The sequence below is a fragment of the Perissodus microlepis genome, chromosome 5 (genome assembly GCF_051167445.1).
Source record: "Perissodus microlepis isolate ML-2025 ecotype Zambia chromosome 5, ASM5116744v1, whole genome shotgun sequence".
Lineage (NCBI taxonomy): Eukaryota > Metazoa > Chordata > Actinopteri > Cichliformes > Cichlidae > Perissodus > Perissodus microlepis.
Window position 1 is genome coordinate 480321 of NC_140465.1, and position 26664 is coordinate 506984.

General features: G+C 42.1%; 1 protein-coding gene across 3 annotated transcripts in view; it reads left to right on the top strand.

The window, feature by feature from the left end:
- The window catches only part of LOC146386331 (calcium-dependent secretion activator 1-like), a 331088-nt gene that overhangs the window by 98795 nt on the left and 205629 nt on the right, over positions 1-26664 (top strand). For all 3 annotated transcript variants that reach the window (XM_084927304.1, XM_084927306.1, XM_084927305.1), the window contains exons 4-6: positions 7794-7874; positions 8537-8773; positions 10256-10377. In XM_084927304.1, coding sequence (XP_084783430.1) covers positions 7794-7874; positions 8537-8773; positions 10256-10377 — 440 coding nt within the window. The remainder of the gene's footprint in view (positions 1-7793; positions 7875-8536; positions 8774-10255; positions 10378-26664) is intronic.

The window sequence follows — 26664 nt, forward strand, 5'->3', positions numbered from 1 at the left end:
CTATTTATCTGGCAGGATAGCTCTTCATGCAGCATTTACAGAGCAGTTAGTGTACCTCAGATTGTTTTGCAACAGGTTTCACAACATGAAAAAAACAATGTCACATGTACACACCTAATATTTGACTTAAAAACTTGAATGTAGGACTTGAATGTAAGCTTTAAATCTACACATTATGGAACACCACTGAGCAGTCCTTACCTTTAAATCTAAGCTCTCTTCTTCCTCTCCTGTCCTGTCTTTCTTATCTTTCTACATCTCTGAGTAAAGTTATTTCTCACTCTTTTACGTCCCTGTGAAATACAGAAGCTGGACCTTTGGGTAGCAATACCCCTGACTTTGGCACACATCTTCTCTTTTTATGTGACATTCTCTGGTGATTAGCCTTCCTCATGTGTTAACTTTCTGTTATCATCACTTACGTTAATGGGTCGATTTTTACCCATGTATTAAATCAGCTATAAAATACACTAAATCAAAATGAAATCAAATCAATTTTATTCATGTAGCACTTTTACAAACAACAACTGTTGACCAAAGTACTGTACAATAGAATAATCAGATAAAATTTTAAATGAAAGTAAAATCAAGGAAATAATAAGAATAAAATAATGACAGACTCATAGAGACTTAAAAGCTAAGGATTAAAAATGGGTCTTTGGATGAGTTTTAAAAGTATCCAGAGTTGGAGAAGTCCTGATATATAAGGCAGTTTATTCCACAGCTTCAGAGCAGTCACAGCAAAAGCCCGATTTCTTCTGTGTTTTAATCTACACCTATCAACAGCTAGAAGCATTTGGTCCGCAGACCACAAAGATCTCCCGGAGTATACCAATTTAAAAGATAAGAAGGATATATTGACACTTGTTTTAAAAACAAGAATCAGTTTATAGACCAAAATGTATTCTAAACTTTTGACTCATCGATGTAGGCACCTTTGGCAGATATAACAGCTGAACACGTGGCATTCTTTCTACAATAGAAATCAAATATTCTCCCATATCTGTTGCAGATGTTCCCATAAATGTGGACCTTGTAGGCTGCTTTGCTTTCACTCTTCTGTCCAGTTCATCCCAAACCAGCTCGATGGGGTTTTAGTCTGGAGACTCTGCTGGACACTCCATGTTTTCAAGCTTACCTTCTTGTTCTTTTTTCCTGAGGTAGTCCTGGTATAGATTGGACTTACGTTTTGGGTCATTATCTTGCTGTAGGATGAACCCCTGACCAACTAGGCACATACCAGAGGGTACTGCAGGATGTTCCAGAATGCTGCGGTTTTGGTTCAGGGTGCCTCTCACTATATACAAGTCACCAACCCTGGATCCAGCAAACAGGCCCGGACCATCACACTTCCTCCTCCACGCTTGACAGTTAATGCCACACACTGTGGAACCATCCTTTCACCTACTCGATGTTGTACAGAGATCCTGCACGATGAACCAAAGATTTCAGATGTTGATTCATCAGTCCATAATACCTTCTTCCAGTCTGCAGTAGTCCAATGGCGGTGTTTCATAGTAAGACTTGCTTACTATGACCACTATTAAGCTGTGCTTGAAGCTGCTGTCCTGTGAGCTGTCTGTTAACTCTCTGATTCAGCTGTAGCTTTGGGTCTGCCAGACCTCTTCCTGTCAGAGTTTCCCAAAGTTTCTGAGTGGCTTTTGCCATACTGATCCATTTAATTGAGAACGTTTATTCGATCGGTTTAAACTACGGTTCAGAGCAGTGTTCTGAAACATCTGCACTTTGGAAGCCCAACACAGCGTCAAAATGTCTGTTTTGACCTTCCCATCTCTACCCAAGACGCATATATGAAGAATGTATCAATGGATAATAACTACCTTCCATCACCCATATGGAATCTGTCCTCTGTTATTACCTGGGAACCACTGTGAGTACATTATGTTGCACATTTTTAATCTCCTTACTCCCCCTGGTACTCAAATTTCCCTTGCTCCAGACCCATAGTCCCACTATTGACTGGGCTAACAATAAGGTTACTTCTTGGAGTTTGCACTATCATCAGTATTGTTTACAGTCTGCATTACCCCGCGACTGGGCGATGAATGAGAAAATGGCTTTTAAAGCCACCTTGGTCACTTTGAGTACCCACTGATGCTTTTGGCCTCACAAATGCCCTAGCCGTGTTCCAGTCCATAGTAAATGACATCCTCAGAGAGGTTTCCTCAATATCTTTTTCAACCAGACAGGACAAAATTTGGTAGACAGAAAGTGGAGGTCATATGTGGAGAAACAGATCAGACACAGATCAGCCCTCAGGTTAGTTTGTATTAAATAAAAACTGTTTCTGCAGCAGATTATGGCCATTTCAGTTTTTAAATATTTTTTCTAAACTTTCCAAGACACTAATTATAATAATAACAATAACAATGATAACAAAAAATCTATTATTTTTGCCATTATTGGATAAAAATGCATAAAGACAGAAAACTGCTTTAATCTTCCCAGCTCCCAGTGATTGAATGTCAGCAGTAACTGACAGATTACAGCCTTCATTTCTCTAAAAGAAACAGCTGCCAACCACTAAAAGAAAAGTGCCTGGCAGTGTTTTTTGTTACAGAAAGAGAGTTAACTTCAACTCTGAGTCAGTTACTGGTAGTGATGGGAATTCCGGCTCTTTTTAGAGAGCTGGGGTTTTTTTTTTGGCTCGGCTCACTAAAAAGAGCCGGCTCTTTCTGCTCCCAAGCAGCCCTTCAGGTTTTTTTTGTTGCTTTAATAAATTTATTATCAACCACAATATAAAATAGGATTTAGTGCATGAATAAACTTCCTGAATCCTCAACAGAAATTCTTTGGAAATCAAGTGCAATGATTTTTGCCAGTTCTTCATCAATTGAGTTCTGTCTTGCTTGGATCAAAGACTTCTGCTAAAACTGTCTCATAGAGCTCTGGGTTGGTTTATGTGCTTGTGGTGGTATACTGCATGATGCTGTAGATACTGCAGCAGAAGCAGCAGCAACAGTTACAGTAGACACACTGGCACCTTCATTAATATCACACTCAACTGACTGTGTTTTATCTTCCCATTCCCAACCGGCTCTATTTGATATCCTTTTCTTACAGACTCTACACGCTGCCTTTACATTGTCAATAAAATTGAGATGGTTCCAGACTTTGCTTCTTTTCTTGGTGTCACTCATTTTCATTACTATACCTTTCTAATGTGTTGATGTTGTCTCTTGTTGTTGCCCCCGGCTCTTTCTCTTTCTCCCTCCTGCTCTGTTTGTGTGCTACTGCTGCTGCGAGTGTACCTACCGCCCCTCCCCTCTCTGCTCATCACAAACACAAGGCTCACATGCAGTGTGAAGTGAAAAAAAAGTGAGAGAGAGAGGGTGAGAGAAAGAAAAAACACTTCAAAGAGCTGTTTCATTTGCGACCGACACATCACTAGTTACTGGGGTAACAGTCTGTGTTCTGATTACATTTAATCTTAAAATTTCTTCACAGATTGAGATTTAGTCATTAAATGCAAACAACATTTCTGTAAATGGCTTGGTTCTTATATATCATTTTTCTACTATGAGCAAAGTGGTTTGTATTCCTCATTCACCCATTCATACAAGCGTTTTTTTTCTGTCCTTAAGTGGTTTCCATTGAACACTCACATGCATTCAGTCAGCACTGGCAGGTGCTCTGCTATTTATTTATGTGTTACCATGTTGAGTCATAGTACCAGGGCTCCGCTAATGATAATCCTTTCTTACTCTGTGCACACACAAACACACTTTGTTGAGTGAACAAACTCAAGATTCAAGATTCAAGTTTACTGTCATGTAGACTGCAAAACAAATGGTTACACAGAGCAATGAAATGGAAACTCAGAAGTTACTGAAGTAAGTCTGTGAGTTTCCTGTTCCCGAACAGCGGATCAGTTGTTGATCTCAGATTTAATCAACTCGGAGTTTAATTTTACGTTTTTTCCACATGCTTCCTCGAATAGGACATAGAGGTGTTTGTTGAAAAAATCTGCCAACAGTCAGTATGTTACTCTAGAGACTGACTCTGAGTTTCTGATCCATAAAGACGGTTAACATCAACTCTAAGTTTCTCTCATCTCAGTGTTAACAACTTCAGAGTTTTTAGCTAAATCTGTTTCCTGGAATAAGGCCCAGGTGCACTTAAGAGGAAACAACAACACAACCCCCTAAAAAGGTTTTGCAACTGATGACTGTTGTGAAAAAAATAAGCATTAGAGCTTTGGACCTGATTTTCTGAGATTTTGAAAAAAATTAAAAAACATTTTTTGCAAATGGGTACGGCAAAAGCAGTCTTTACACCACCATTATATATAAACAAACAATCTTTGTCTGCACAATTGTTTTCTTCTGTGAAGTTTCTTTACACAGTCACTTAGGCACCAGCCTGATAATAAAGACATCGGCCCCAGCTTATAGCTGTTAGATGTTTTCCTATCTTTGCACACTCACTGTTTGTACAAGAAAGCTAGAATATATAAATGCAATCATATGCAGAGGGTAAATGAGTTGAAATAAGAAACTTCTTATGATACTTCAACTCTTCAACTATATTTGAAATAACTATTTTAGTAAGAATATAGTAAAAGTTTTTACTATGGGTGATAATTTCCTTAGGGGTTATTGAAATATTCTGATTCCTATTTATCTCAGATCATCCAGTCCTTCTGCTTGACCATCTCTATTTTGCATAAAGTGTTAGTACCACTTTCTATTAATTGATTAATTGATTAAAACAAGCATCAGGAAGTCTGTAATGTACTGGAAACACATATTCAAAATGTTAATAATTATATTTAAATGTACAACACATATGAATACATTAGATTGACGTAGGCGTGTAGAGCACCATCTTTCACATCATACTTTAGACATGGATGGCAGCAAATAATATGGTAAATATATTTCAGGTAGGAAAAAAAAAGTGGTGCAATTTTTTAAAAAAGTCCAGTACACAAAAATAAGATGCTATCCATGTTCTCCTGCTTGTTCAATTCAGGGTTGTGGGGGGCGCAACACCATGACCCTGATCCACCTTCATCATTGATTGACCCCTGACCATCAAAAGATCAAGCCTCTCAGTCGAAAACTGGAATATTCAATTTTTGGGCAAATATCTATGTCTTATTTGAAACTTTAACTAACCACATCAAGTTCTCTATCCACATTTACAATAATAATGGTCAGGTAATTTCACGACAATCTTACTTTTATGCAACCTTAGTTTTTAGAAGTACTCTAAGTATTTTTAGGTAAGCTAACTTTAGCTACTAACCTACTGTTAGCTACACTGTTAGTGGTGTAAGTTGTGGTATGTGGTATAAGTTAATAACTACAAGAGACAGCAGTAGCTATAACATGGGTTTGATTCCAAATGTATTGTTATAATCCATTGGTTTATGTAAGCATGGATCTACAAGGCAAGCCAAAATGGAGGCAAACGGTGGCTAAAGTGGAAACTTGGCACCCTACTTCTTCTTTGTCTTTCTCCAGGGATAAAATTGAAAGTGCAGACTCCCAGTAGGCAGTGTTATGGAAATTTTAACAATAACCTGCAACATACCCAGTGAGCATTTTGAAATGACTTAATAAACATATTGCAATATGGAGAGACCCACTCCAGCCAAACACTAGGGTGATCTCTGAATTGTGGCCACTGCCCTTACATCTTTTACACTCAGACACAGACACTCTTAAACAAAGAACATTCCACAGCAGATCATATATCCTTATCTCTTCAGTCCAGCTCACCCTTGACCCTCTCCTAGTCTAAGAAAGATAAACTGTTACCAACTGTCACCTCCTTTACAACAGGATGTCTGGAGACCCTTAAGTCTTCAATGGGTTCACTGTGAGAAGGCAATAAATCTTGTGGCCCACCTGATAACATTTTACATGCATACAACTGGTGTCAAGAGTGATTATTCTACACTGAGTTGAGAAAGTATTACTACTATTACTAAAGTGATGCATTTAATACATAAAATAAAGAGATTTCCAGTACAGCAGCAGTCTGCCACCTACTGGCAGCCAGTTCTTTGCACGCTGTTTTTATTTATGCTTATTATACAGAACCTACCACATGTGTTACTAGATAATAATCACACACTTTTTTAGTTTGCTTTAAATGGTTATTAATGCTATTAAATAGAAACAGTCAGGTTTTGCATTTTGCAGCTATATTTCCTGCTTATTACACAGAAACTACCAGAGGTAATTGAGTGGTAATAACAGAAAGTACCACATTATTACGTTCTAGTTTCCTTTTTGTTACCCTACAATTACCACTTTATTACCAAGCTGTATGTCCACATTGTTACCCCCAGTTTTGGGGCTATTATTATCCTATTACATAAAGTTCATAAATAATATTACTCAACCGTAACCATTGTTGCTACCATGATACCATGATATTACATGGTTATTACTTTGTTAATTGAATAGTAATAACATAGAAATTACCACATCATTACCCACTTGTTTCCCCCCTGTTACTCTACCATTACCCCTTTATTACCAACTTTCAGGCCTGTTTTTTCACACCAAATGTAATGCAATGTTTGTACATGAATATCTCATAAACTACATTTTCAGTGGTATTTCTTATTGTCAAAATTAATCACAATCTGTCATTTAGATTTTGAAGTACTTAAAATATGAATATGTCCTATATTTGAGCACATATAAAAAAAAAAAAAAACAACTTAAAATTGTAAAAATCTAAGACCCTTTAGCGAGCCTGATTCCGATGGAAGTTTCTTCCTATAAAAAAGGGATTTTTTCTTTCCCTCTGTCGCCAAAGTGCTTGCTCAAAGGGAGTCATGTGATTGTTGGCATTTCTCTGTATTATTGTAGGGTTCACCTTAAGCCGACTGTTGTTTTGACTTGGCACTATATGAATAAAATGGAATTGAATTGAATTGACCTACTCTACCTTCCTACCATTTTGAGACCTACTGCCCTGGAAGAGTCTGATAATCCAGTGCAAACACATGCTGTTAGTGGGATTTAGCTGGTTAGTTATCTGGTTATTCTAAATTGCCCATAGGTGTGAATGTGAGTGCAAATGGTTGCCTGTCTCTCTGTGTTAGCTCTACAATCTTTCTAGGGTCTACTCTGCCTTTTGGTTTCCTACTGCCTCTCCCAAAGCTTGTCCCGCATGCTATTGTATTTCATATTTGTGATTTGTACATTGAAGCAAAACTTCAAATGGCAGAAATGACAGTGTTGTTTTAATTATTTTTTATCAATCCATGTACATTTATTTATTTAACGAGTGGGGCTGATGATTACAGTGTGTGAATGTGTGTGTGAATGAGTGAATGACTGAATGTAGTGTAAAGGGCTTTGGGGTCCTTAGAGACAAAGTAAAGTGCTATACAAATGCAGGTCATTTACCAGGTCATTTACCTGCAAGGTTACCTGGGGCCCTGGCTTTTATCAGAGGAAGTATGGTAGACATTTGGAGGGCTTTGAGGCAGTTAGTACTGAATAAATCCCCTCACCTATTTTCTCCATCTAAGCTTTCAGTCATTGAACTACAGCACTGACATTTAACTAATATTCAAGCACAGTTTTCTTTAGTCAAGATAATTTAATTAATTTGCACAGATTATTTTCTAAATTGAAAACATTCTAGCTACAGAGCACACTGCCCAATATATCTCGCGTGCCATGCCATGCCAGTTTTATTGACTTCACCTGTCAGTGGTCATGAGGTTATGTCTTATTAGTGTACTTGGGAGTTTTTTGTTTAAAAAGAGCAATATGCACAATATGTGTAATATGTTTCCCCAGCTGGACAACCCAGATGAACAGGCAGCACAGATCAGAAGAGAGCTGGATGGACGACTTCAAATGGCAGACCAGATTGCTCGGGTAAGACATTTGGATGGTTGAGGAGATTAATAATAGGGTTAGGATAATAATAATAGGTAAGGATTGACTCTTATTTTATATTTCAACACATGATATAAATACAGACATTTTTCCTCAGTTAAATTTTTACATTTATATAACATTTATTAGAAATGAGCAGCACGGTGGTTTGGTGGTTAGCACCATTATGTCGTAGCTGGAAGGTTCAATTCAATTTTATTTATACAGCTCCACATCACAACAACAGTCATCTTAGGGCGCTTTATATTATAAGGTAGAACCCACATTAATAGATGGTAATAGTAATGGTTCAAATCTGCTAGCTGGCTGGGGCCTTTCTCTGTGGAGTTTATATGTTCAGTGGGTACTCCAGCGTCCTCTCACAGTCTGAAGTTATGAATGTTAGACTGACTGGCAAAATTGGCAGTAGGTGTGAGCAGAAATGGCTGTCTCCATTTCCATTTTAGTCCTGTAACAGACTGGCAACCTGTCTTGTACCCTTATTCCTGCCCTGTGATAGCTGGAATAGACTTTATCAAAATTTAACAAATTTGCTTTAAAGTTTTTCTTTGGATCAGATAGATAGATACTTTATTGAACACACAAGGGAGATTGTTGGATCATGTTCATTATTTAATTGGCTGCTTTCCCATTTTTGTCAGTATGGGGGGAAGTTCCCTCGGTTTGTCTCTAGAGAAATGGAGGCCATGTACATTGAGGAGCTGCGATCCTCTGTCAACCTTCTGATGGCAAACCTGGAAAGCATGCCAGTGTCCAAAGGAGGAGAGTTCAAGCTGCAGAAGCTAAAACGAGGCCACAACACCTCCATCATGGACATGGGCCAGGAGGATGAGAATGCGCTGTCCAAGTCTGATGTAGTGCTGTCCTTCACCCTGGAGGTAGGTGGAGAGACCTATGAAACCGTTTGTAGAATGATGTCTTGCTGTGTCATTTTACTGGTGCAAATACAACAGAGTGCACATAATCGAGAACCAGCTGTTGTAGAGAACCGGTTCCCAGTAGTCTAATTCCTTTGAATTGTTAGTCTGCCTGCCTATCTATCCTGGTTATCGGTTATCGGCAATAAAATATGCATTAGTAAATTCATTTACATATTACTATTATTTAACAATTGAGTTTAAAATAAAATCACTATTTATAAATCAATTTATATATTTGTATATCAATATTTCAAAATGAATTACTTCAAATGAAAAAATACAATTAAAAAGAGAAAAGAAGTAATTTAATTAAAAGCAAATCAAAGATATATTTCTGACATTTAAAATGGCGATTCCATTTCTCATTTTCAAATCCATTTCCTCACTGTATTTCCCATTCCTGGTAGCTCACGGTTTAGCTATTATATTAGCAAATGGATTAGCTTAACTCTAATTAGCTGGATTAGAGCTGCAATGCTAAGAAGTGTGTGTGTGCTTGTATAAAGGCTATTCAGCCTTTTTATTTACACTCCACTCCACTACAGTCCAACTCTATTGATGGGCAAGCGTCATGATGGTTATCAATCTGCCTAGTTAAGTGCGAGGGCCGAATATACATATACATATAAAAAAAATTCCCCACTCGCCCCTGCGGGCAGTCTATTCTTCAAGCTCGGGTCCTCTACCAGACGCTTGGGAGTTTGAGGGTCCTGCGCAGTATCTTAGCTGTTCCTAGGACTACACTCTTCTGGACAGAGACGTCCAGAAGATGTTGCTTTGATGTTCCTCCTGGGATCTGCTGGAGCCACTCGCCTAGTTTGGGAGTCACCACACCTAGTGCTCCGATTACCACTGGGACCACTGTTACCTTCACCCTTCACATCTTCTTTAGCTCTTCTCTGAGCCCTTGGTATTTCTCAAGTTTCACGTGTTTCTTCTTCCTGATATTGCTGTCATTCGGAACCACTCCATCTATCACTATGGCTGTCTTCTTTCGTTTGTCTACCACCACTATGTTCGGTTGGTTAGCCACCACCATTTTGTCCGTCTGTATCTGGAAGTCCCACAGGATCCTAGCTCGGTCATTCTCTCCCACTCTTGGGGGCGTCTCCCATTTTGATCTCGGGACTTCCAGGCCATACTCAGCACAGATGTCTCTATATGTATATATGTCTATATATATAAATATATATATATAGACATATATATACATATATCTCCATCCATCCATCCATCCATCCATTCGCTTTCGCTTATCCTTTTATTTATATATATATATATATATATATATATATATAGAGAGAGAGAGAGAGAGAGAGAGAGAGATTTTTTTACTGGATAAGTTACTGCTGAATGTATTTTAGCAGTTGCTGTCCATGCATAACATAAATGCTTTAAAAGGGTCTCTTTATCAATAACCTCTGCATGTTTGTGTTGTAGGTGGTGATAATGGAAGTGCAGGGTCTGAGGTCTTTGGCTCCAAACAGGATTGTTTACTGCACCATGGAGGTTGAGGGAGGACATAAACTGCAGACAGATCAGGCTGAGGCCTCAAAACCCATGTATGTAAAGAACGAGCACACACATACATTCATGCACACATAGAAACACACACACACAGAAACACACACACACACACACACACACACACACACACACACACACACACACACACACACACAATGTATAAACATGGAAAAAAGAAAAGAAAAATAGGACCTCCATTACACTAAACACACTTTTTGGGCATTATGACTAATGTCATCATCATCAACACATCAAGACAAGCACATCACTTCAAGGTGTATTTCATTACAACTCATTATTATGCGTCTGGGGAGTTCCCTCCTGGCTATGGCTCTTCACATTCCCTCAGTGAGAGTTTTGTCATGGACTGCAGTGGGAGATTGTGGAGTTGCAGGAGGGAAGTAGTTCAGGTGAAACAGTTCAAGTGGCCTGCTGCGGATCCAGCGGCGACGTTGCAGCTCTGGTGGCCTGCCGCGGGTCTGGTGGCGGCAACATGGCATAGAAGGTGACCTGGGATGTGGATGGGCAGGCCGTCCTGGACGTGGATGTGGCAGAAGACTCACTGGCAGTTTGGCAGATGGCTGGCACACAGGGCCAGACGAAGCAGGACCAGGTGGCGTGATGTCCTCAGGTGCAGGCGTAGCAGGTGTGGGCAGCTCACAGACCCCTAGTGCGAGCAGTGCAGGTCCTTCTGGCATGCAGACCTCCGACTCGGGCAGAGCGGGTCCCTCCAGCGTGTAGACCTCGGACTCGGGCAGATCAGATGCAGGCGATGCAGCAACCTCCAGCTCAGACTGAGCAGGTCCAGGCGACAGCGTAGCAGCTGCAGATGGTGGAGTAGAGAGTGATGTGGCAGCTGCAGACATTTGAGTATGGAGTGGTGTGGCAGCTGCAGACGGTGGAGCAGAGGGTGGAACACCAGGCTTTACAATCTCTAAGGGGTCCAGAGGTGCCAGAGGCCATAAGTTCAGCCTCTGGGGAAGCCCTGGGCAGAATCTCCATCTCCATGTGGCCTGACCGGACCAAAAAGTCACCTGGCTCTGCGTGCTGTGTGGTCTGAGCTCCCTAACTCTAGAACAACAGACTCAGAGTCCACAGACTCAGAGTTAACATTTCTGAAGTACACTGATGGCTGAATAAGTTCACTTGATTTCTCTGCAGAGGACAGAGGTAACAAAGTTGGGAGTTCTGGTTGCAAACTCTCTGGAGGTCCAGAGCCAGCTACGGGCCCATGTTCCATGCTCACAAATCTGCGTCATCTCTTCACAGCATTCTGGCAGGTTAGAGCCCGCTGAGTCCATTGTGGCTGGATTATTCTGTCACGGATTGCGGTGGCAGACCATGGAGTCCAGGAAAGAAGTAGGACCCAAACACAGGACTCTGATGAAGAACAGCGATTTTATTTACAATGAAATGTAAAATAACTATTTATGAAAGTCAGCACTGTGGTTCCTGTGGCGATTCTCCCTGAATCCCCACATAGTGCCTGTGTTTGTAAATCGTGAAAGGTGACAACTCGAAAAACACCCAGTTCCAAACCGTGGCTCTGCTCCAGTGAAAACAACGCTCCGCTCCCGATTCCTAGTGAAGACAAACAGAACACTCTGATGACTCGGCAATCTCCTGATAGCTAGGGTTTTTCAAATATCAAAGTTATCCACGGCTGTACAAATGGGGTTAACTCAATAATCGACCACCAGCTGAAGCCCAGCCACACTGTTAAACAGCGCAGCTCCTGGTGAAGGCAATCAGCTACAGCTGGCGATGGCTGATGAGCTACAGGTGTGGCTAGCTTCAGTGTGGGAACTCCTCTTGGCCTAATGGTGCCTGTAAACCAGCCTTCCGGACACACACACACACACACTCACACAAACACCTATAACTGCAAGCAGGGAAACAGAGGACCGGGAGACGAGCCGAAACAAACACGCAATAGCAGAGCATCCCTAACACAAATCCGCGGGCAGAATGACCCACGATGATTGCTGGCCTGAGGTAACTCCAATAAAAACCCAATGAGGAGGGCCAGGCCTGCATGAAAGCGGAACAGTTTTTGAGCAGCCACCCGCACAGTGCAGAGATTGTCGGAGGAGAGGGAGGAGGCTCTTAAGGACTGTTTTGAATCTACTGTGTGGGAGTTGATCTGTGACGACCACGGAGAGGACATCGACAGCCTTGTGACATGCATTACGGACTATATTAACTTCTGTGTGGATAACACCGCACCCATTAGGACTGTGCGGTGTTTCTCCAACAACAAACCATGGATTACCGCAGAAATTAAAGACATCCTCAAGCAGAAGAGGAGGGCCTTCAAATCCAGAGACAAAGAGGAGTTGAAAAGGGTGCATCAGAACTCTCTGCTCGGGAGGGATGTGAGGTGGGCAAATGAACTGAATCATTTCTTCAACAGATTTGATTCATCCACGAGGCAGTCTTCAACATTGGATGCAGACTCACCCACCCCACTGCTGCTGTTCCACCTCTGACACCCCAGACGCTTCACACCTTCTCTATTCACCCTGCTCAGTCCTCCCCACCCCAACAACAGCATCCAATACACACTCAACACAAGGCTCCAGCCTGTCTCTCTCAACCACCCATGTAAGGAGGGAACTGAGGAGGATTAAAGCCAAGAAGGCAGCGGGTCCAGATGGCATCAGCTCAAGGGTTGTCAGGTCCTGCTTTGTGGGGTGATGGAGCGCATCTTCAACCTGAGCCTGAGACTGGGGAGAGTCCCACAGCTCTGGAAAACCTCCTGTGTTGTGCCAGTGCCAAAGACCTCACGCCCCAAGGACCTCAACAGCTACAGGCCGGTGGTTCTGACATCCCAACTGATGAAGACCCTGGAGCGGCTGGTGAGTTCATCACTGGACCCACTTCAGTTTGCCTACCAGCCTGGCATCGGAGCGCATGATGCCGTCATTCACCTCCTACATCGTTTCCTCTCTCACCTGTAAAATAGTAACACAGTTTCAGGAAGAAATGACTGCGAGTAGAAGAAGAATAAGAGTGGTAATTGGCAGATACAGTCTTATATCTGGTAATTAGAAAAGAATACTGCTTTAAGCAATGTCCACACTAATACGTTTTTGTTTGAAAACGCATCTTTTTCTCTCCATTTTGGCCTTCCATGGACACTGAGTTTTTTGAAAAAGTGGATACATTTGAAAGCGCCATTTTGGCGTTGCAGTGTGGACTGTGAAAATGGAAGCTTTCAAAAACGATGACGCATTTTAGTCATATGATGCAGTCATGTGACCAATTCAACTAAGATGTCAGACGGCATTATACAGCAGTTGTTTTGTTTCCTCTCAATTTTGACAGCCCTATTAAAAATTAATATCAGTTTGTACATGCTCCAGATAAAACTCGACGCTTTTCCTCGTCAAAGAGCTGGAAAGTAAATAAACTTCAGACGGAAATGACGCAGGTCGAATCGTCTTACATTTCACGCATGTGCAGTACAGACACATTTCAGTGCGGAAGAAAGAGATTGAAAACGATAGTGTGGACGCAGAGTGTTTTTAGACAAAAATGCTGTTTTCAAATTTATCTGGATTCGTGTAGACGTACCCTTACAGGCTGTAAAGATCACTGTAAAGGTACACCGTTTGTTTTTGTTTAGTTTAGTTTTTTATTTTTTTGGAGCTGATGTTAATTAAAGAAGAGGTTTGTAACTTAACAGTTGTTGAATCCCAGGAGCTGCAATTTTTATGTACAGATGCCTCAGCACTCAGGAACCCTGCCCTAAAATTTCACATGGTCCTAACCAATGTTCCCTCTAAGCTGTGTGCGTGCGCAATTGCGCACTGCTGGCTCTCTGGCGCACAAAAAAAATCTAAACTGAATTGAAATTGAAATAAATACGTTAACAGTTCTGTTTTGCAGTGTTAGTAAGTGACTGGCTGCTCCCGTATGAACGATGCCACCTTATCCCAAAGTCCAGCCAATAATGCGATTCACATTCGTATGTACGCAGCTAATCAACGTGGTTGACAGGCTATGACAGCGTCCTTATGTGCCGACACCAGTGTTTTAGCTAGCAAAGCGGCGTGGCTGGTGTGAAGCCACGTTAATGACAACGTGTACAACCATTGGAGATGTGAGCAGGACAGACAGAACAATTTACGTAAAAAGTGTGGACTTTATACCAGTTTTTAAATTGTGTTGATCGGCCACGTAAAACCAGAGTTATGATGAAAATATCTGCAATGTTTGGTTTTCTTCCTGAATACTATCGTTGTTTATATTTACTGCGGGAAGAAACTGTAAAAATGGCGTTTTATAAGGAAAACACTCGAAAGCGCTCTCTGCCTGTTAGCAAAAACAACCCCCCTCCCCCAGCCTTTCCTATTGGTGGAAAAATATGCTATGTGGACCAATCAAAAAATGATATGGCAACATGGCATTTAGTTGTTTAGGAAGGGGGGAGTTTTAGGAGTGACGGCGGTGTTTTGAGATGTGAGAGATTTGCGACATTTAGTGCAAATCTTGTGTAGTTAGTGTGTAGTGTAGTCAGTAGTTTTGTTGTGTGTGCAGTGGCGTGTCCAGCGGGGTGGCCTGGGGGGGCACAGGCCACCCCCCCCAGCCAGACTGGCCACCCCAGGTGCCACCCCGAAGCTAAAACAATAAAATTCAATCAAATATCAAATGTACGATCATGTATTCTCTGTGAAGCTCAGATATCCGAGTGTAACTGAATGCAGCATTGGCTTCTGAGCATCCAGTGTTGCCAACTTAGCGACTTTGTCGCTATATTTAGCGAGTTTTCAGACCCCCTTAGCGACTTTTTTTCTAAAAAGCGACTAGCGACAAATCTGGCGACTTTTTCTGGTGTTATTGGAGACTTATTTATGACGACTTTTTGATGTGAAAGCGCGTATCGCTTTTACTCTCAACAAGCAGCGGTGCTGCCGTGGGCACCTCACCCGTGCCAAAGCGCTCACGGGCGGAGGATAGTCCTCCCCCCGCTGCTATCAGGGCAGGAGACGTTCACACCTATGCGTCCAAACTGCAAATGAATCGCACATGAGCGAAGCCGCTGCTCCCGCACTGACTGTAACGCAGTCAGTCCTTCTTTTACTGTTATGCTGTTTTGTGGATCACAATGTTTAAAACTACTTATAAACACACACACACACACACACAAAGTAACTCCACCAGAGTGCCAATTTCGGGTCTCTTTTGCCGGTGGAGCAGGGTTGGAATTGTGACATTAAAAAACAATAATTGCTAAAATAAATTTAATTTGTAGTTCTAAATAAACTCTAACTGCATTTAGGGCATTTTTTACTCACTTTATGTCTCTTCCACGATGTTATTTCTCTCTCTTACTCGTAGTTTACGATTACATTAGCATGATCAATTATACAAATTAGGCGATGACATCATTTAGCGACTTCTAGCAACTTCTAGGACAGCCAATAGCGATTTTCCTTACTGAGGAGTTGGCAACACTGTGAGCATCACGTTAGCAAAGGAAGGAGAAAGACGGCACAGCAGAAAACAATTTTTCAGTGAAAGAAAACGAGGAGAGAATAAATGTCCTGGTAAGTAATATTAAGTGTGCTGAGTTTAGTAAACTTAGGTGAAATTAGAATACCAAGGAAAAAATAACACTTAAAGAATTAGTGCAACCGTCAAATATTTCAGACAGTAGGCTACGGGGGGAGCTAGCATAAGAGTTATGAATTATAAGATATAATCCAAGTCGTAACATTGCTGTGTGGAGCTGCAGATTTGGTTGCAGGTTAACATAGCTGGACTGGCCATCGGGCATACCAGGCATTTGCCTGGTGGGCTGATGACTTATTTATTTATTTTTTTTGTAACGGCATGAACAATGAGAGGTGGTGGATTGGCCAAATGCTGGCCGATGTGTAAAAATAACTCAGTTGTTTGGTGGTGGCTATGGCGAAGCTTCCACAGAGGTCAGCAGGTGGATGAGGGAAGGGGAGGCAGGAGGAGGAGAGACCCGAGGTGGCCGCCAGTCCGAGTGTCAGGTGAACTGAACTTCAGGTAAGAAGTTATGACCTGCAGTCTGTCTGGGTCAGATATAAACCAAGTTTAGGTTTAGGTGTAGTTTATTTTCGCTGTGCTGACTTTTTACCATTAGTTACAATAACTCGTACTGCGTACTAGCTAGCATGACGGAGTTTATATACAGCTGGGCGGGTGCTATGATGTTACTGATAGTAGGGTTGCCAACTCCCTGAAAAATAAATAAGGGACACCTCGTGGCCAGGGCCGGGCAACCCAGTTGTCTTCACCTTTCCCAGTGTGGTAGCTCTTTTTTTTGTGTCTGAAATTATTTTTTAACCATTTGACTTGAATTTGATTTAAGCAGATGCATATTCTTTGTGATATGACCATATGGGAAACAAATGATCATTTAGCCATTTATTTTTAGCTCAAAATGACAACATTAACACAGTAAAACAGGTCTCTTTCTTAAACAGAAGCCTGTCATGCTTAACTTTTGAGAATATGAGTAAATCTTTCTTTAAAAGAACTCTGTCCTGCTTAACTTAAAATTATATAAATTAATAGAAAACAATAGAACAAAAAATATTCTTGTAACTGTGCACATATAGTGCATTTAGTACAATTGGCTTCAGTTGAGGTATTATTTCAGCTTTTCTAATGCTAATCAGCTGCTCCTGTTCGTAAACCCGCTTGTTCCCATGATTACGCATCATAACTCATCATCATTATTCATCTATGTATTACTTTTATGTATTAGTGATCTATTTGTTGTAATCATCTATCCTTGCAGTTGTTTATTACACAAAATAAATTATATTATCACACTTCTGGCCACACAGCGCTGATATTCACTGCACATGCCCATATTAACCTTAACCAGAGGGTTTAAAAAAACAAACCAGTGTTTACATACCATATCTGCTTCTGCCGTGGCCTGGTGGACAAAAAATTGGTTAAGGGTTCCCCGAGCTTTCACGCCCCTCATGTTCTTCATGTGCCCACCACTAGAAGCATGCCTATGGAAAAAGTGCGCCAGCACACAGTGCAGTGCGCTTTAAAGGTGTTATCGTGCATTTTCCCAGCCAGGTGTTTTCCTTTTCCCATTCCTCCCTGTACTTTTGCAGCCTTTTTTTCTTTCTCTGAGCGAACAAACATTGCTGGTCTAATGCTGGGCTTACACTGTGCGATTTTTGGCCCATTTTGAGACGATTTTTGAGTCGTGCGACCGATTTGGTGATCGGCCCGATTTTTGCATCGTGTAGTATACGTGGGGTAACGAGAAGCGATTAACACCTCACGACCAGCTCCCGATCATCAATCGCTCGTGAGCCGCTCACACTGCTCACGCACAAACACGTAAACGTCGGTGAAAAAGACGGAGCAGCACGGCTGTGCAGCATGTGATCTGGACACAAGCGATGGAGGCACAACTTGTAGAACTTTGGAAAGCTCATCCGAGCCTTTTCGATGTGGCATCACAAAATTATCACGACCACAACAACCGTGAAAATAGTTGGATTTACACTGCTGCTCAATCACAGCTGCCTGATCATGTTTTTCATTAGCAATTTAGCAAAGTTGATGGTGGTGGTGTGTCTGTGTGAGTGAAAGACAGAGAGAGAGAGAGAGAGAGACAGATTTTCTGTTATAACCTTCATGTTATGGAGGCACAGTGTGAGCACTCAGGTCGCATCAGAGCATCGGGCCGTATAGTGTGAGACCTGCATCGTGACCTACCAACTTCTAACCCCTGCGAGTCAATCGTGCAGTTTGAGCAGGAGCTGAATAACGTGACTGAAAAAATCGCAGTGTTTGCCCAGCTTTAGGTGTGCTGTCGTCCGAGACTTGCACCGCAGTGTCGGCGTTTGTTTCCCTGTTGGCCATGCTTCTTGTTGTGGTCATCTGTTGTCTTCCGGTATTTTCTCCGCAAGCGACCTTTCCTCGACCAATGAGATGAGCGGTAATCTGAATTGTCATACTCGAATTGTCATAAGTGTGCTGGCAGCTCACTGGTCACAAAGCAGGAGAGGGGCTGGGAATTATGTTTTCAAACAAAGCGTTAATTCCATAAACATTTATAGACTACTTTTGATTCTCACTGTATTACGGGACAAAGTGCGTCCCTTATTAGCTCAATACGGGACGTGTACTTTTGTTTCCAAATACGGGACGATTCCGTTTTCTAAGGGACGGTTGGCAACCCTAACTGATAGTGAACTTTATTTTATTCATGAGGTTAGTTAGTAGAGTTGCCAACCGCTCCTTGAAAAATGGAATGGTCCCTCATTCACAGAAAATATTACACGTTTCGTATTGAGCGGAGTAGGGACGCAGTTTGTCCCGTACTTTAGCCAGAATGGAAAAAGACACAAAGCTGGATTTATTCTGTGTGTTTACACTGCACAGCTGCCTCTTCTTCTGTCATTCTCTCCCCCTCCTTCTCCTGTTGCTACTTCAATCATGAAACTGGATTGAAACCAGATCCTTTTCTATGTAGCTGACAGCTGATAGCTGTGCAGGGGCGGGTCTAGCAAAGTTTTGCCAGGGGGCCAGGTAGGGCATTAACATGGAGAGGGGGGCACAAAGAAATACTTGTCTTTCTTATTCTCATTTAAAATATCTAGCTTTAATTAAATAATTATCTGAATCTTGCGAACAAAGTTTTTATCTGACGTAAAATGTATAGAAATCATACATATACCAACAAGACTGTACATCACTGTCACAACAGCGTCTGTTTTCATTCAAAGGCTTTATGGCTTTAATACTTGGTGGGCCGGTCTCTAGTCAAAATGCCCGGGCCGATTTTTTTTGTCCCAGTCCAGCCCTGCAGGTTAACCCTCTCAAGGCAGGTGTTGCTGATTTGCAACAGTTAAAAACTAACAACCTGATTACTCTACATACATATTTGATGAGTTTGTTTTACTCAGAAGTACCACTGCAGGACTTGGTTGTGCATTAGCAACAAAAAGTTTAATTTGAGCCTGAAAGGGTTAATACTGGCAGTGTCACCATGCCAGCTGACTGTATTTCATCATCAGCCAGTGTTGTTCTTTATACATCAGTATTACCAAAGTTTATCATAACGCAGCATAGAAAGTATTTACTTGCTTTCAGGTTTCATTCAAATGTTAGTCTTTTCATTTGTTTCCCCACTTTTTTCCTGTTTCAAAATCAAACACCAGTTTGTGAGAAGATTATCTTCTTTTTTTAATAGGCAGATAAAGTTTTGCATTGGCTAATTTGCCAATTGTATGTTAAAAATGTATTTCAATATTCAAAAATGTTTTTGCCCAAAACATATGTGCACTATATGTCAGTAAAAATACTATGCAAATATTGCTGTCCTTGAGTGCTGAGTAAACACTGACAAAGCACTGATTGTATCTCTTGTACTTTATCAACGCAGTATCTAAAAACTTTGCACCGTAGTGGTTAAAATCTCATTCTAATAAGAGTTAAAAGTGCATTCGGTTATTAGGTTTATAGGGTTATTGAATTATGGTTAACGGTTGGTAGAATTTTTTTTTAACATTACATCTGCCACCCTTCTCCAAATCTGTGCCCCTACCTGGCCCCCCCAACAAAAATTTTCTAGACATGCCACTGTGTGTGTGTCAGAACAATGAGGCAACTGCTGAATGTTACAGGTGTTACAGCAGTGATACATCTCCTGTTTTCAGGCCTGCAGGTATCAGGCTGTTGTTCTCCTTCATCTCATAGTGGACAGAAATTATTTTTTGGAGCGGCACAAATAATTTGTGTGGCATCAGATTTGATGCAGAACAGCTGATTGTTCTGCATCAGATTTGATGCAGAACAGCTGATTGTTCTGTAAATAGTTTGAAATGTTTATTTAAAAACTGCATTTTTAACTGCATTTTGAGGTAAACAGATGCAAAAACTTTGTTGTTTGCAAAACTCAGTTACTTTTTTGAAGAAGTAACTATATAATTAATTGCCCAACATTGGTCATTATATACTGTATTTTGCAGACAGAGAGTTACAGGACTCTCTCCCAGACCACAGACTCATACTCATAATACAAGTCAGAGCAAAAAAAAAAAAAAATAAAGTTGTGTTTTCAAAATTAGAATTTAAGTTATTTTTATTTCCAATAGTGTTAACATACTACATACTAGCGGTCCAAGGGGCCGCTCAGGGAGTTTGTGTGTTCGCTCAGACACATGAAAAATTAGAGGGAACATTGGTCCTAACCATTTCCAGTTGGCAATAATACCACTTAGAGTTTATCTTGGAGGGATATCTAGAGAGGATGATACTTAACAAACTGACATGTTGCAGTGGTGAAATCCTATGATGGTGCCATTCTCAAATTCCCTAAGCTCTTCTAAATGACCAATCTTTGACAAATGTTTGCAAGTGCAGTTGCACACATATGAAGACTGCAGTACATTCATCATTTTCTACAGGTAATAGATGAAAGTCAACAAGAAATTATCCATAGTTCTCTCAACCTCTCTTCTTCAGTATTTGCTTTCTCTTAGCTAACCATGACTTCTGTGCCCTTTGTTTACCCAATACCAGACACATTCATAAGTTGCTTTTATCTATAGTTTAGCACTTTTATCTAACATTCTCTCTCACACAAACTGAAACACTATTTCAGTGCAAATTCCTTGTCTGAAAAATGTACAGGAGGATCCAAGAATTAAGCCTCAGACATTCTAAATTGGTAGACAACCCGTTCTACCACCTGAGCGACATTCATAGTTTCTTTAACAAGGATATGGTAAATGGACTGATTCTCATATGAACCCGGACCTTAGTTCCGATTGGACCGACAGTAACCCATCTTAGAATGCGAGACCACTGGGCGCTTAGTGGGATATTATTGGGAATAGCAAATGACACAGACGGCGCAGGGAGAGGAAACAAAATTTCAGCTGGCTATCACATTCAGCTGTAAAAACAACAACAGAAACCCCCGCTTCGATCCGTCTTCCTCACCATCCGCCAAATCCCTCACAAACTAAGTGGAAGAGCTACAATCATGAATGCTGGCTCCATCCAAACATGGCCGGGCCCTACACTGACAGGACTGCAACAAAGACTCTGGTAAGAGAAAAAGTTACAGAGGTTTTATTAGAGACATAGCTAAGTGTTTTGTAATTTGGCATCATTTGTGAAAGTTGGTAATTCTTTGGTAGTGAATTGGAGAAATTCAGAGGTAACACACCGTACACAACAGCAGACCGGTGTGCAATAAGCAAATGAATAAAGCAGAATATACAGTTTTTTGATACGAAACTTGTCTTAAAGAGAGATAGAGCTGTGCCAGTGCGATTTTATTCTGGTGAAAGTAAGATGAAATACATTAGAATGTTTTTCAAACATGAAGTGCAGTTTTAGTCTTCTTTTGCTGCTTGATCAGTAAATTTTGGTCTGAGAGTGACGAAATCTGCAGTTTTGGAATCTGTGAGATGTCTGCTTTCAGGAATCTGCGCTTTGTGTTTACATCTTTTTGCGGAATCTATCTACCTTCTCTTTAATCATTTACTGTTTTAGCTGTGTTTGGTGGTTGTTGAAATAGTTTGATGCGCTTTTAGCTCAGATTCTGACATTAATGTGGATACCACATGTCTATATTTCAAATCAAATTAAATCAAATCAAATCACTTTTATTGTCACATCACATGTGCAGGTACACTGGTACAGCACATGTGTGTGAAATTCTTGTGTGCATGCTTCACAAGCAACAGAGGCGTGCAAAATACAATAACATAACAACAAGCAAAATATAAGAATGGGAATCTGAGAATTATAGGAATAAATATATGTATAAATATAAGAATGTAAGCGCATTACTGAATATGTATACCAAATATGTATATATACATATATGTGTGTGTGTGTATACATATATATATATAATAAAATATACAGAGGTTAGCAGTTGGATTGTGCAAAAGAAATGGCCTATATGTACAGTATGTAGTGCATAATGTTGACGTTTGGATAAGTGAAGGTGAGGTGTCTATGAAGTGTTCAGCAGTCTGATGGCCTGGTGGAAAAAGCTGTGTCTCAGTCTGCTGGTATGGGACGGGATACTGCAGAACCTCCTGCCTGATGAAAATAGTCTGAACAGTTTATGGCTGGGGTGACTGGAGTCTTTGATGATCCTCCCCACTTTCCTCAGGCACCACTTCCTGTAAATGTCCTGGAGGGAGGGAAGCTCACCTCCAATTATCCGTTCAGAGCACCGCACTACTCTCTGGAGAGCTTTGCTGTTGTAAGCGGTGCTGTTGCCGTACCAGGTGGTGATGCATCCAGTGGGATGATCTCAATGGCACAGCGATAGAAGGTCCTGAGGATGGGGGGGCTCATGCCAAATCTTTTCAGTCTCCTGAGAAAGAAGCGGCGCTGCTGCGCCTGCTTCACTGTTTTGTTTATGAGTACTTACATGTGAGTTCCTCGGGCAGATGTACACCTAGGAAACGGAAGCTGCTCACGCTCTCCACAGCAGCTCCATTGATGGTGATGGGGATGCGTGCTTCTCTGTATCTCCGTAAGTTCATATTGAATCCCATTCTTTTTATTCTTTTACTGGACAGAGAAAATGCAAACTGAGAGTGGTCAAAGCTTTTCAATAAGGGGCGATTGTGGCTCAAGAGTTGGGCGCTTGCCTTGTAATCGGAAGGTTGCCGGTTCGAGCCCCGGCTTGGACAGTCTCGGTTGTTGTGTCCTTGAGAAAGACACTTCGCTCGTTGCCTACTGGTGGTGGTCAGAGGGCCCGGTGGCGCCTGTGTCCGGCAGCCTCGCCTCTGTCAGTGCGCCCCAGGGCGGCTGTGGCTACAATGCAGCTTGCCATCACCAGTGTGTGAATGTGTGGGTGACTGGATGTGTAAAGCGCTTTGGGGTCCTTAGGGACTAGTAAAGCACTATACCATGCCCTATAGCTGCAAAAACGTCTGCACCTTAGCTCCTCATGTTTTCTTGGCACACTTACACGTCACACAGTTTCGATCAAAACAACTTCTTTACTTCTGCCCCTACTTGATGTGTGTGTGTGTGTGTTGCTTAGTTCCACTTTATCTGTCTGCATCTGTTTCCTGTTCTTAATATACTGCCTCTGCAGCTCTGCATAAGATTTCCTGTTCTGCACAGCTCCAGTCTGGATAAGCAATTGGTTTGTGAGTCAAAGCTGACCTGTTATTAAAATACATGAACAAAATAATCAGAAAATAAACACTATGAATATACAGGGTGGGTCATTTATATGGATACACCATAATAAAATGGGAATGGTTGGTGATATAAAGAATAAAGTTACGTTGAAACCGAGCACACCATTGTTTTTCTTGTGACATTACTAATAAGTGTGATGTGTCACATGGCCCTCTTCCTATTCCTATTGAAAAAACAAAAGTTGTATCCAAGATGGCCGACTTCTAAATGGTCACCACCCATCTTGAGGAGGTTGCCCCCCTCACATATACTAATGTGCCACAAACAGGACTTTAATATCACCAACCATTCCCCTGTTATTACGGTGTATCCATATAAATGGCCCACCCTGTATATTTTACCTTAACATTCACTATCAGCTCCTTTGTCTTTGCGACGTTGAGCGTGAGATAGTTGTCTCAGCACCAGTGGGTCAGGGCGCTGACCTCCTCCCTGTAAGCCATCTCATCACCTTTGGTGATAAGACCCACCACTGTAGTGTCCTCCGCATATTTCACAATGATGTTGGAGTTGCTAGTGGCTGTGCATGCGTAGATGTAGAGTGAGTAGAGGGCTCAGTGCACACCCCTGTGGAGCACCAGTGTTCATTATGACGGGGGATAAGGGAATGAGGTGATGCTGCCAGTCTGACCACTTGGCATCTATCAGACAGGAAGTTAAGGATCCAGCTGCAGAGGGAGCTGCTCAGTCCTAGATCCTGCAGTTTCCTGTCCAGCTTCGAGGGAACGATGGTATTGAATGCTGAGCTGTAATCTACAAACAGCATTCTCACATACGTGTCTCTCTTCTCCAGGTGTGAGAGGGCAGTATGTAGTGTCAGGGCTATGGCATCATCAGTGGACCTGTTGTAGTGGTATGCGAAAGTAAGGTTTGTTGGTCGTACACAAGGAGACATGTGCTACTCGGGAATAAATAAAGGAAAAGTCGAGGCTGCCATACTCGGCACCATAACAGATCTGGCGGTAATTGCCATTGAACTGGATATTCTCCCTCTTGCCCCTGGTACTAAGGGCATTGAGATTCATCAGGTTAATTGTTAATTTCTTAATTACTTTGTGTAGTATGAATTGACATAAGGGAGGTTTTTATCAGTAGGCTGTAAAAACTATAAAATGTATTTATAGTTAAAAGTCCAAAATTCATCCTTATTTGTGCGCATGCGCCAACCAGCGTGCAGCCTGTTACAGTCGCTCCTGCTTTTTCTCTTAGTTTAGCTCTGTTATCTTACGTATTCTTTTTTTTTCTGACTTGTATTTTCATCCGTTTATTATCTTTTACTCAATCATGTGGATTGAGAGTTTTTGTTTTTCTGGTGGCCGTGGAACTATTACTTTTATCAAGGAACGGGACCCTGGCACATCTCCTACACTCACAGACTGTTTACTCCAGAGATCAGCTGATGCCGGCCGGCTCGCTGGCCAGACCCGCAGAAGTACCAGCTGAAATTTGGAGGAAAACACATCGGGGATGCAGAGGTCAAGGACAGAAGAGAAGAAAGAAGGAGACTGTGAGACAGCGGAGGCTCGAAGCGAGGAGGAGGTATAAACCGTGTCTGCCGTCTATCGTAATGGGAAATGTGCGATCGTTATCGAATAAAATCGACGAGCTCTCAGCACTGGTACGGAGTCAGAGGGAATACAGAGAGTGTAGCCTTTATTGTAATCTCGGGTGACTTCAAACATGTATCACTGGACAATACACTACCAACATTCAGACAATATGTGGACTGTCCGACCAGGGGAGAAAAAATTCTAGATGCTAATGTCAAGGATGCATACAGCTCCTCCTCCCTCCCCCACTTGGTAGGTCAGATCATAACCTGATTCACCTCACCCCCCGCTATGTGCCAATTGTGAGGAGGGAACCTGTGACCACGAGGAGCGTTAGGAGGTGGTCAGAGGAGGCCTTAGCGGAACTACAGGGCTGTTTCGATGTGACCAACTGGGAAACACTCTGTGAGCCTCACGCCGAGGACATCAATGGACTTACTGAGTGTATCACAGACTACATAACTTTCTGCACCGACTCCATTGTTCCAGCTCAGACTGTTCATTGTTACCCAAATAACAAGCCGTGGGTGACTAAGGACATCAAAGCCCTCCTCAACAACAAGAAGAGGGCTTCAGAGGGGGCAATAGAGAGGAGGTGAGGAAGGTCCAGGTGTTACTAAAGGACAATATCAGAGAGGCTAAGGACAATTACAGGAGGAAGCTGGAGTGGAAACTCCAGCAGAACAGCATGAGAGAGGTGTGGAGGGGCATGAAGACCATCACTGGATTCAGGCCAACCAACAGCAGGGGAGCTGAGGGAGGTGAGAATAGAGCTAACGAGTTGAATCTGTTTTTCAATAGATTCGACACCACAGTGTCTGCTCCCACCCCCACAACCTCACCTGTAGTCAGCCTGGAACCCAGAGCCACACCACTGTGCCAGCCTCTCTCTTCACATGGCGCTGTTGCCTCCTGTGAGATTCCTGACACCCCCACCCATCACCTTCACTCAATACCAGGTTGAGATGCAAAAGACTTCACTCAGGCAAGTCTGCTGGACCAGACGGAGTGAGTCCCCTCGTCCTCAAGACCTGTGCCCCCCAGCTGTGTGGAGTCTTTCATAAACTGTTTATGCTGAGTCTGAGTCTGCAGAGGGTCCCAGTGATGTGGAAGACATCATGCCTCATCCCTGTACCAAAGACGCCACGTCCCAGTGGCCCCCAGGATTACAGGCCCATGGCACTGACCTCCCACATCATGAAGACCCTGGAAAGGCTCATCCTGGACCAGCTGCGACCCATAGTAAGACCACACCTGGATCCCCTTCAGTTCGCTTATCAGCCTCGTCTCGGAACTGAGGACGCCATCATCTACCTGCTCAATCGTGTCTACACCCATCTGGACCAGGCGGCGAGCACTGTCAGGGTCATGTTTTTTGACTTTTCTAGTGCTTTCAACACCATCAGGCCGACCCTCCTGGGTGATAAGTTAGCAGCGATGCAGGTGGATGCCTCTCTGGTGTCGTGGATTGTTGATTACCTGACAGGAAGACCACAATATGTACGTCTCCCACAGTGTGTGTCTGACAAGGTGATCAGCAACACAGGGGCACCACAGGGGACTGTCCTCTCCCCC